Source organism: Elgaria multicarinata, chromosome 8 (genome assembly GCF_023053635.1).
Source record: "Elgaria multicarinata webbii isolate HBS135686 ecotype San Diego chromosome 8, rElgMul1.1.pri, whole genome shotgun sequence".
NCBI lineage: Eukaryota > Metazoa > Chordata > Lepidosauria > Squamata > Anguidae > Elgaria > Elgaria multicarinata.
Genome location: NC_086178.1, coordinates 48,575,824 through 48,588,143, shown reverse-complemented (window position 1 = coordinate 48,588,143; position 12,320 = coordinate 48,575,824). Strand labels below are relative to the sequence as shown.

General features: G+C 41.9%; 1 protein-coding gene across 2 annotated transcripts in view; it reads left to right on the top strand.

Annotated features, from left to right (window-relative positions):
• Positions 1-12,320, top strand: part of SLCO2A1 (solute carrier organic anion transporter family member 2A1) — a 64,701-nt gene that overhangs the window by 21,420 nt on the left and 30,961 nt on the right. Inside the window, exon 2 of one of the 2 annotated variants that reach the window (XM_063132302.1) lies at positions 6,650-6,787. The exons of the other annotated variant lie outside the window; for it this stretch is intronic. Within the exon in view, the coding sequence (XP_062988372.1) occupies positions 6,650-6,787 (138 nt within the window). The remainder of the gene's footprint in view (positions 1-6,649; positions 6,788-12,320) is intronic. 2 annotated transcript variants of the gene reach the window in all.

The following is a 12,320-nucleotide window of genomic DNA, read 5'->3' as shown; positions in this document are numbered from 1 at the left end:
TACCCTTTTCTCAAACATTTGGCAGCATCTGATGAGTTCTTAATCCATCCTGAATCTATCTTATGGTTATGGTTGACTGCTCAAAGTTGTTTTTAGATACGTGTTTTCTCTGTGTATAGTGTGTGTGTGTGTGTGTGTGTGATGTAAATGGTTTTTAAACTTTGTATAAGGTATGTTAATGTTTTTTAAATCTTTGTAACCATTCAGAGACCTTCTGCTATGAGGCGTTATGGAAATTCAATAAATAATAATAATATTAATTCTTCCTTTCAGAGTGGCCTACTTACAGAGATTTTAGTGTTCTGTTCAAGTGTTTTTAGAAAATAGTTTTCATCCTCACAGAAGACTTTAAAAAGTCATAAATCAAACAGGAGGCAACTTGAAATGCATTTAGGCATCTGTAATATAACTAATAGCATTCTGCTTAATAAAACCCACTCATCATGACTTTACTAACGCCACTAAAAAGCTAGCAACTTTTCTCCTTCTCCTTAAACACTTACTTAAAAAGACAAATATCTGTTTTGCAAAAGATTTTAACATTCAAAAAGAAAAAGTGCTGAGCAGGAAGCGGACGCTCTTGTAGCAACATTTTGGATTCCAAGGACAAAACCAAGGCTCTGGTCTGGACATGGTTATGAAACTCCAGTGCCTGTTATTTTGGCCCAGGCCCAGATCTTGAAAATGCTTTGATTTCCTTCTTTGATATCCATTAGTCAGCTTCCCAACACGTCTTTTTCCTGCAGACCTTGCTGTATTATCCCAGAGCCTGAGCCTGTTCTGTACTACTGTCTTTGGGGTATCGCAAACATTAGCTTTCCTTAAATTGACATTAAACTAGGGTGACCATATGAAAAGGAGGACAGGGCTCCTGTATCTTTAACAGTTGCATAGGAAAGGGAATTTCAGCAGGTGTCATTTGTATATATGGGGAACCTGGTGAAATTCCCTCTTCATCCCAACAGTTAAAAGCTACAGGAACTATACTAGAGTGACCAGATTTAAAAGAGGGCAGGGCACCTGCAGCTTTAACTGTTGTTGTTTTTCAGAGTCGATAGTTTTATTATTTTCTACAGAAAGCAAAGCATGTGGGGAAGAGGGGAAAGGGAACAAAATAAAAAGGTTACATAACATCTCAAACGGTACATCTAATAAAAAACACATATGCATAAGGCCGTAATCTATTTGAGGCAATCTCCATGTCAGACGTGAGCTGTCAATTATTACCCTCTAGCCAGCCCAGTATTACATAAAACACCACAGATTATATAGAAAATCCACACACAAATAGATCATTCTTTTGCAACTCTTATATATACTCTATCAGGGGTTTCCAATCCAATGCAAATGCAGTTGTTGACTTTTCTCTTACGAACACCGTAAGTTTTGCCATCTCTGTCAGTTCCATCCCCGTGAGGAGCCATTCCTCCATTGTTGGTGCTTGGGTCTTTTTCCAGTATTGCGCATATAGTAATCTAGCCGCTGTTGTCATATGCAAAAATAACATTCCTTTTTCTTTGAATTGGTTGTCCATAAGTCCTAGCAAAAATGCTTCTGGTTTCATTTTTATATTTATCTTTTAAAAAAATTGCATTCATAAGTGAATTTTAGTCCTGCACTTTAACTGTTGTGATGAAGAGGGAATTTCACCAGGTTCTCCATATATACAAATGACACCTGCTGAAATTCCCTTTTCAGTACAACTGTTAAAGATACAGGAGCCCTGTCCTCCTTTTCAAATGGTCACCCTATAAATGTTCACTTCCCTCTATGGTGCGTATGTATGTAATCTCACAGAATAAGTTCCATTTCCACAGAATATATAGATGAAAACACTCAAAGAATAGCCTACGGTGCCTCCAGGATGTGCAGAACTTCCTTTCTGTGAAATAAATGGCAGTCCTATGCTCATCTACCTGGGAGTAATCACCATTGAATTTAATGGGGCTTGCTTCTGAGTAGACAGATATGATTCTGTTTTTAACCTCCTCTTGGACTCGGTGCTGAAAAAGGCTGTCTGCCTTATTTTGTGCCTTTGGGGCATAAGCCAAAACAGCCACTATATCATTTAACAGGTGTGATTCTAGCACTGAATTAGTACTACCTGGTCTGAGTTCCTGAAACTCTTTGAATTGCAAATCTCTCTACTCCTGTGTACTACATGCTCCTTGTCTCATCTCCATTCCTCTCCTGTTCCCTCCCCCTTCTTCTCTCTCCTTTTCTGTTATATCTGCTGAACGTTACATGAGTTAAGGGTTTGGGAGGGATAGGACTGTCCCAATGATGGCTATGTTTAAGGAAGTGTGTGTTGTTGCTTTTTAAAATTGTCATTGCATAAACAAAAATGTCATGCTATTATTATTTTTTAAAGGAAGTTCAATTCAGTACAATATTCCAAAAACAGTATTGTCAACATTGGTGTTGGAACAGTGACAATGACCCCTGGGAATCCCCGCTCTGTGTTATGCATAAAGAGTTTTTGAAAGTGATTATCTTTCATTAAGGTCTGTCAACAGCAATGGGAAGTTGAGGGATGGAATGCTAATGGGTAGAAAGGCCACAGATCTTTATGGGGATAGTTCCGAATTTATGGTCATTATGTTTGTTCACATTCCGAGTCTCAAGTTCTCCCTGTTGTTTTTAGTACATTTTATATCCTACCTTTCTTACTCCACCATTATTATTATTATTATTATTATTATTATTATTATTATTAATTTATATAGCACCATCAATGTACATGGTGCTGTACAGATAACACAGTAAATAGCAAGACCCTGCCGCATAGGCTTACAATCTAATAAGTTGTAGTAAACCATGAAACTCAATTTGGCATAGATGGGGTTCCCAGGTAGTCTCCTATTTAGAATTGATCAGACACAGATCTGGTTAGCTTCAACAAGTTATATGCATCATTATAGCAAGTTCAGCATTATGTGTATCCTCAGATCATGTCCTGGGAAGCTTCTCCATTGTTGCTGATGATTTTACCATTTTGATGTTTGGTTATTCTAAGAACATAAGAAATGCCATGTTGGATCAGACAGAGGGTCCATCTAGCACTCTGTTCACACAGTGGCCAACCAGCTGTTGGCCAAGGACTAACAAAGCAGGACATGGTGCAACAGCACCCTCCTACCTATGTTCTCCAGCAACTGCTGCAAATAGGCTTACTGCCTCCACTGGAGGCAGTAAGCCTCCAGTATCCACTGGAGGTAGGAGCCATCAGGGCTAGTAGCCATTGATAGACTTTTTCTCCAGGAATTTATCCAACCCCCTTTTAAAACCATCCAAATTGATGGCCATCGCTACATCTTGTGATAGTGAATTCCATAGTTTAGCTATGCACTGTGTGAAGAAGTACTTTTATTTGTCCTAAATCTCCCACCAGTCAGCTTCATGGGATGACCCCGGGTTTTAGTATTATGGTATTTTAGTATCTCCCTATCCACATTCTCCACAGCGTGCATAATTTTGTACACTTCTATCAGGTCTCCCTTTAGCCTCCTTTTTTCCAAGCTAAACAATCCCAGCTGTTGTAACCTTCCCTCATAGGGCAGGTGCTCCAGCCCATTGATCATTTTAGTTGCTCTATTCTAAGGTACTGTCCTGCCCCTGAAAGAAATTGATGGGTTGATGCTAGATAATAAATTAGCACTTGTTTGGCCCAAGACTTTTCAGACTGGAGTAATTTCCAGGGGCTTTGTGAATGCTAACAGTTCTTGATGGGGATGGCTTGTCCTTGTCTATAAGGTGGACAAGGGTTTTATCTTCTTTTTTATGGAAAAATCCTTGGCCGTCACATCAAGCAATAGCAGAACACTCCAACCATGTTGCCTTCTTATTTTGTAAAGAATGCCCCAATGGGAACAAAGTTGCATCATGATGTAGTGTTGTTCCCACGGTCATTCTTGGAGGGGGGTGGCACACTAGATTGCATACTCCATTGATTAATGAAAAATGTCCTAGCAAGCTTGTAAACGTGATGCAAATGTCTTTCCAGCCTACAATATGCTGTCTCTCCTACAATATTCAGAAACTAATAACGATCACGCATCTGTCATATCATCTGGTCATAATACGTGGTGTTGTCATTAAACAGCTGCAGAAACCTTTAGTTTGTAAAGGAATAAATACTGCTCCCCAGAGGCTGAGGTTTTCTTTTTCCTAGTAGTCAGCTTTCAGTTAAGGAAGAAGATTTCACTACTTCATTCACCAAATGCCCCCGAGCCTCACAGTTCCTTTTCCTTAGCAAATATTCCAGAACAAAGAAAAGTTGTGGGCTTGTCCATTAAAATTATGTAAGACTCCAAGCTACCCAACCACAAGCTTCCTGCACTGTTGCGAGCCAGGATGCCAGGCAAAGCTAAAAGCCAAGATTTATTTGCTGTTCGAAGGAGACAAGACACTTCAGGCAGGTTTGCTCCATGAAATTGCAGTGCTGTTGCTGTTGGGATGGTCTAAATTAGGGATCAAGACCCTTGTCATGAGGAGGTTCACAGTGTCAGGTGGAACAAGTCTTCAGGGCTCCCTAGGGATGTTTCATTACTGAATAGGCAGCATTTTGTTTACCACAAGTGTGGCTTTTTTAATTTTAAAGTAGAGGAAGTGGAAGAAAGTAATCATTTTTTCTTCCACCAATAAAATACTTTATTACAGGAACACAATGTATTGACACATAGGTATATCCCTCCACCCCTCCTCCCCTGTTCCTTCATCCATACATGGCCAGTTGATCGAGTCACATGTGGATGAAAGAGGAATTCTCAGATTTCTATACTTCCTAGACTTTCTGCTTTGCCACTAATGCTCCTCTGGAAATTTGTCCAGGTGAGACACACTTTGATGACAAATAGCAATGTCACGCTGTTTGAGAGAACAATTAGATAACTCTGTAGCTGAAACACAGGCCATGTCTATGAGCTCCTGTACATTAAGGAAAAATCCTGCAACCTTACTGTGGCTTTATCTTCCCAGAGTCTTTGCGGTTTTACGATGGGCACAATACACGTGCTTCCCTCATTTTCCACGTTGTTTCATTTATACAGGCAGTAGGTGATGTTGCAAGATTTCTATAATATTGTGCAATTTGTGATTTACATGACCTGTTTGATGGCTGGTTTTGGTAGTGGTGGGGTTGTTACTGCATTTTTGGTGATTTATAAAACGGCAGAATAAACCTAAAAAAAGATAAGAGAGGCACTGGAAGTTGATGACGTGAAAAGGACCTGCGAACTTATGTGAGTGAACAATCACAAGCACACAATAAATGCCTTGTGTAAAAATGCCCTACATCTTCCTCGGCACAGCACACCTTCTTGCTTTGTCTTCCCAGGAAGGTTCCTCTTATGCTTAAAGAACCATGGTGGAAAAAGCTGTGTATTTTTCAGCAGGCTACTCTTTATTTACATTGTTTTAATCCCCTCCTTGACACAAATTCCTTGCCTTTTGATCTGAATTTTCCTCCTCCCCTGGTCCCTGTTGCCATTTCTTCTTCTGCACCCCATTGCTTTTTGGTCCCATCAGCTCTCCAGCATGGTCTATCATGTGTTGTTGTTGTTGTTGTCATCGTCGTTTTTTTAAAAAAATACTATTTGGCATGTTTATGTTGGGTAAGTGCTAGCCAGTAGATCTCATTCTTCCATTCTTTCAAATAATGGCAGGTAGACTGTGCTTTAATGTATTAGGAAGCCACATCTTGATTGAACAACATGTTTTGTTAATAGCCCATGTCACTCCCTCCAATAGCGAACTCAGCTGGTGAGTGTTGACAGGATGGTAGTCAAAATGAGGCAAAAGAAAAACAAAAGGGAGCTATCAGCAGTGCATGGAAACTCAGCATGCTCAGTATCCACAGAATAGTGAATGTTGGGGTGGGGGGTGGATAGGAATGGATGAATGGAACAGAATATTCTAGAAAAGGGCATGGCTGGCTGGAAAACTGAGCAGGAGCATACCACGTTCAACATTTTGTTGCAGGACCTACTTGCTCAGTCTAATGCCAAATTCCTATCCTTGCTTGTTTTAACAAACATCCATTTCATGCTAAAAGCAGACAGTGAAGACATGATCCGTGTGTCAAACAGTAGCGGAACTAATCATAATAATTGGTAAGAGACCTTTTTGTCAGTCAGAAGTAACACCTTCAACTGTCACAATGTATGTTTTGTCTACGGTTCCCTCACTTGTGTAAACCTGTCAGTCAGTCACATTTAAATTATAAAGCCAAGAGACTCCACCATTAATGCCTGTCACAATATTTGGATCATTTCTGAATGCCATGACTCTTGGTAGTGTGTAAAGGCTGGGGATCTCAGCTTTAACAACCATGTTCCTGGATTCACAGAAACCTTGCATTTCATTTTTAGTAAGGGCTGAGCCTTTGCATTAAAATGAGAAAGCTGAAAATGTGACCTAAATGAATCAGAAGTCTGAAAATAGGTGACAGGATTCTAACCAGTTTGGTTTTCAGATAATCAATTTCTTTTTCTTTCTTTCTGAGTTTGGTTTTTATTTGCACACCATAGTTATATTTGTAATATCTTGGCTATATCTCAGGATCTCCAGTACAAGAATGTTCCACCCTTATATTGGGGCTTCCTGGGGCTCGCTTGGCCATATCCCTAATTCTTTATCATTTTGTGGACAGGTGTTTGTGGCCTGCCATAGCCTGCTGCAGTTGGCCCAGCTCCTCTACAGTGCCTACTTCAAGAGCAGCCTGACGACCATCGAGAAACGCTTTGGCCTCTCCAGTTTGTCCTCTGGCTTTATCTCCAGTTTACATGAGGTAACTCCATCAGGCATGCTCATTCAGGATGTGGCTAGAGGCAGTTGTCTTCTGACCTCATTCTTTGCGTTCCCCTAAACCTAACTGGTATCCATGGTTACACAGCCATTGTTGATGAAGCAGTGGAGGTGGGCCCAAGCTGAGGTAGATATTGGATGAGAGCGATGAACAGTGGCCAGCTTTATGTTCTAGAATAGCACTATAGGATGTGATGTTTTTCCCCCTATATATGTATGTGTGTAACAGAGTAGCATTTTCCCAGCTTGTTTCCCTCCAGATGCTTTGGTCTGCAACTTCCATCAGCCCCTGATTATTGGCTGTGGTGGCTGGTGGTGATGGGAGTTGTAGTTCAAAACATTTGGAAGGGCACCATTGGAGAAGGCTGCAAGCAATGGGTAGTATCCAGTGTTAGTCCTACTTAGAGTAGACCCATTGAAATGAATGAGACTTAATTTAGTCACAACTAATTTAAGTCCCATTCATTTTAACTGGTCTACTCTAAATTGGACTAACATTGGATACTATCCAATGCTATAGAGCATGCATGCCCTTGACAGTATAACAAGAGCTAAATGCACAACTGCTGCCAAAATAGCCATCATGGGGGTGTTTTATTTATTTATTGCATTTTTATACCACCCAATAGTGGAAGCTCTCTGTACCCAATGTTAGTCTTACTTAAAGTAGACCTATTGAAAGGAATGAGACTTAAGTTTGACTAACGTTGGATACAACCCATGGGTTTAGCTCCCCACCCCTCTGTAACATTTAGGAGCACTTCTCGACATAACGTTCTGTTTCCTTGCTTCACATCATTGGTTCTTCCTGTTGGTGGAGGAATGTGTGTGAGTGTGTGTAACATCAAATGCAAGTAAGTTCTACTGAACATTACAGAGGAGGAGCCAAATGCATGGCTCCTGTTTTGACCTGCATTTAGTCAAGGGTAGCTAGTCCCTGAGGGCCTGTGCAAATGTTGTCTACAGCAGAGCACGGCTATTATTATTTATTGGTTCAAAGTATTCTTATTCCTCTCCTCAGCCAAAAAGTCTCCCGTAATGTATGGGCAATTTTATCCCCCACGTTTTACAGGCAGCTCTGTGTGGGCTCAGAAATGGGATGGTAGTTAAAATTCCCAATAACAATAACAATAATAATAATAATAATAATATATTTATTTATTTATTTATTTATTTGTTGCCCACCTCTCCCTCTGAATCGAGGCGGGGTACAACACAAATAAAAACACCATAAAATACATACAACTAATTCAAACATTTAAAACCAGTGCATCATTAAAAGGAGCACACCATTAAAAAGTCATACCCACCTAGGCCTTATTTATACTGTTACTCAGGTTATAGAGATCAGAATTATAGAGGCCAAGAGGAATAAGCTGTGATATGCATATCGTGAAGAGACAATTTTAAGAAAAGCAATATGTGGATACTACTTTGGAGGGGGAATTGAGGACAATTCTTCCCGTAACAAGAACCTGGAGGGCAGGGGACAGTGGGGAAAAATAATTCTCAGATCCTTGGCCCCCTGTTGTCTAAGCATTCCCCTGAGGAAGAGGAGAGCCAAGCCTTCCTTTCTGTGCCTCACTGCACTTGGAGTCCTGCTACACCCATGGATTTAATAGATATGCACGTTCTGCCAGGAGGCCCTCAGAAGTGATGCCTCATCTAATATGTAATGCTGTATTACACATTAATGCTCTGAAGAAGGTGCAACCCCCCAATTTGTTATGGAGGGGTGAGTCAGACCATTACAGCATCCTCTGCAACTTCCAAGACATAAGATTGGCACTATATTATAGCAGTGCCTTTTGTAGTACCCCCATAATTAAGTTTCTGTCAGTGTTTCCCATGAGAAATCCCTCTTCAATGGGGAATGTAGTCATCATCTCTTTGGGTTGGCACCTAGCCAATGGCAACAGTTTTGCAGCCTGGCCAGCAGTTTTGCTCTGCTTCCTCAGAGCCCCATTTTGGAGTCCTGAAGACCCTTCAAATCTAGTTGTTTCCAGTTCCCTTTCTCAGATATCTTCTATAGGAGCCTTCCCCAATTTTGTGCCTTCCAGATGTTTTGAACTACCATGCCCAGCACTCTTGAACATCATTCATGATGGCAGGGAAATATCTGAAGGACCCGACCCCAGGTGAAGGAAGGCTGTTCTATAGCTTCTGCTTCCCCCAGGCAGAATTCTCTATGTTGCATTTTCCACCCTGAGGAAGCTACCACCACCACCACCCATTTCCCCATCACTAAGCTCAGTCGCTTAAGGTCTGTGTAGAGAGACTCAAATCTATTGCACACTATGCATTCTCCTTACAGAGGGAGCATAAGCAGCCAGGTTCAAAAGCGGCTCTGCATCCCATCATCTCCTGCAGTACACCCAAGCATGGAGTTCTGTCTGTGAAACACAGACAATGTGGAAAAGTAGCTTTGGGCAATTTTAGAAACACGAGCACAAAAGCAGATGTGTTCTGAAGCTGGCCTGCCCTGTCCATTTTCAGTAACCTGCAGAGGGTCAATGGAATCCAGAGTTACGGTTGGGACCTGTCTATTGATTTGGAGGCTGCGGAAACCAGGTCAGCAAGATGTAAACAAGAGGTCTGGAAGGATTCAGTGTCCTGTTCACCATTGGCTGTTCCCATTTCAAATGCACAAGAACGTGCAAAGCCACATTTTTGCCAGCATGGCAGTGAGTAGGAGCCTCCCCACCTCCCATCCTATCTACTCACCAATGGTAGGCTTGTCCTTGACTTCGGATTTCCCCATGTGGTCTTGTTTTGCAGTAGCTGCTGCTATAATATCATTCTGGCTTTGCTCAAGTAGTGTTCATGTTGGAACTTGGCTCTTCATGACTCAGAACCAGGACAGCTTTGATTTTAAGCTTGGTTTTTATTTTTTATTTTTTATTTTTATTTTCTGGCAAAGCAGCTGGAGTCTGCTATCAAATTCGAGGAGGGGAAAACACGAATGAGAGGTGTTTTAATTAGCTAGCGAGGCCACTGCTGCCTTTGTACAGGGTGTGCTGTCAGCATGTTAATAGCACACGCAGCACACTTTGGCGGAAGCATGAAATGTTTTTTGGTGGGGTGGGGGGCATGTTGAAATAAGCATGTGCCTCTGGTCCTGGCACAAACATAAAGGGAGCAGAACCAGCTTCCAAGGGCTAGTGGTTAGCCATCCGGGTGAGCAATGTTGTCTCACATAGAGAAAGGGACTTGCCAAAGCCTCACATTAACTGAGACCAGAAGTGCAGTTAAACTGCATTGTCCATCTGTTTACATTCGCTTCCCGCTCCATTCCCCAAGGGCTGCTACAGAGAGAGAGAGAGAGAGAGAGAGAGAGAGAGAGAGCAACCAATAGTTCTAGCCCAGTTCCCTTGTCCCCAGCATCAACCACTTCTAGATACTCAAGACTGCAAGTACAAAAATGCATAGGTTCCAATGCACTTCATTTAGAATGTCCACGGGTAAAGGGGATGATGGGATCGGTTGGACAAAATGCAAAGTTCAACACCCCTTGCAGTCTCCAGCGTGATTCTTTTTGGGCACAAGTTTTCTACTTCATTCAGGGTTCCAAAACTGCAGTTTCTAGGATTATTTCTCCTACCTGCAGTAGCCACCACAGAAGCACTAACCTGCAGAAGAAAAAGTGAAGGGGCGCCTTTACGGATGGGGTAGCATATTCAAAGGGGAGGCATTTGTCTCCCCTTCTCATAACACTAGAACCCAGGGTCATTGCATTAAGCTTATTGGTGAGAGATTCAGGACAGATAAAAGGAAGTACTTCTTCACACAGCTCAAGAGTTAAACTATGGAATTTGCTACCACAAGATATACTGATGGCCGCAGATTTGGATGACTTTAAAAGGGGTTGGATAAATTCCTGGAGGAGAAGGCTATCAATGGCTACTATTCTTGATGGCTATGTGCTACCTTCATTAGCAAAAGCAGTAAGCATGTGTACACCAGTTGCTGGGGGACATGGGTGGGAGGGTGCTGTTGCACTCATGTCCTGCTTATGGGTCCCTGGTCAATAGTTGGTTGGCCACTGTGTGAACAGAATGATGGACTAGATGAACCCTTGGTCTGATCCAGCATGGCTGCTCTTATGTTCTTAGAATTCAGCTGAAAGAAAAATAAGGACAAATATTTGTTCTCCCTGCTCTGCTGTGGCACATGTGTGAAACCAGGTCACATTTTAAAACATTCCTATTGATTTGTCAGGCAGTGCAATGGACCTTATTGATCTGGATTCTCTATGGTCAACTCTGGAGCCATTTTATAAGAGATTATTGTAGAATTTGGTTTTGAGACCTCTAAGACTGAAGTGGATTGTTTTGGAGGTCCCAGGTTCAATCCCTGGCACCACCAGGTAAGGTTGGGAAAGAACCATGTCAGAAACCCTGGAGATCCATTGCCAGACTCCTTGTTCTGATGATGCACTGCTACTGCCTCAAGTGGAGGCAGTCATGGGAGGCAAGTCCGTATGCACAGAACTCTGAGAACGTTGGTGTTTCGCATGCCCCTGTAAACTCCTGGTTCGCTCAGTTTGATAGGAAAGGCAATGTTGTGGCTTCCTGGTGTGAGCAGCTTGCTATCAGGGTTGTGTGATGGCCAGGAAAATGGACTTATGCAGTGCAATCCTAAACCTGCATACTCAGAAGTAAATCAGGACCATAGGGAGTTGCCTTCTACTGAATCAGACTGTTTGGTCCATCTAGCCCAGTATTGTTGGCACTGACCAGAACAAGCTCTCCAGGGTTTAAGGCAGGAGTCATTTCCAGCCCTACCTAGATATGCCTGAGATTGAACCTGGGACTTTCTGCATGCAAAGTCACAACGGACACCTGCTTCCACCAGGATGTGGCTTTTATATAGTGACGGTTCTGTGCTTTCAAAATGGAAGATGCTGTGCCTATCTTTCCAAGCATGGCTGTGGGAAAGCTGTCTTCGAGTGTATTGTTAGACAATGAGCTTCTTTAAACAAGTGTTTTATAGCACGCTCATGGCTGGCCACTCACATCTCTAAAAATCAGTAGAAAGCTTCCAGTATGAATGTATCAGAACGTCATCAAACAAACAGACTCTGGTGCCCTTTTTAACAAAAGGCCTGAAGCATATTTCCCCATTCACAGCAGGGACACATAAACTCCCTAAATACTTTTGATGCAAAAAAGATGTGTTGTACGTGGGAAGTCTCTTCTCCTTCAACTGTCTGGTTTGTGGTGTCCTTCTCTGGGCATTTCAATGTGGTAATATTCATTCCAACCCAGATGTAGTTATCTTTGCCATCCTGTCCAAATATATTTGCATTTCCTTCAAGGCATTTTTCATGCTTTTATATGGGCTCCCCTGCCTGGCTCTTTCTGGGATTATACAGTTTTTCTCATTTATTGGTTAGAGCCATTCCAAAAGCCACAAAACCAGACAGGGGAGGGAGCCCATGTAAATATATCCGAAAGGAAACTTGGGCACAATTAGCGTAGCTTAAAATGTTACGTTTATATTAAAGCCTGAGCCAA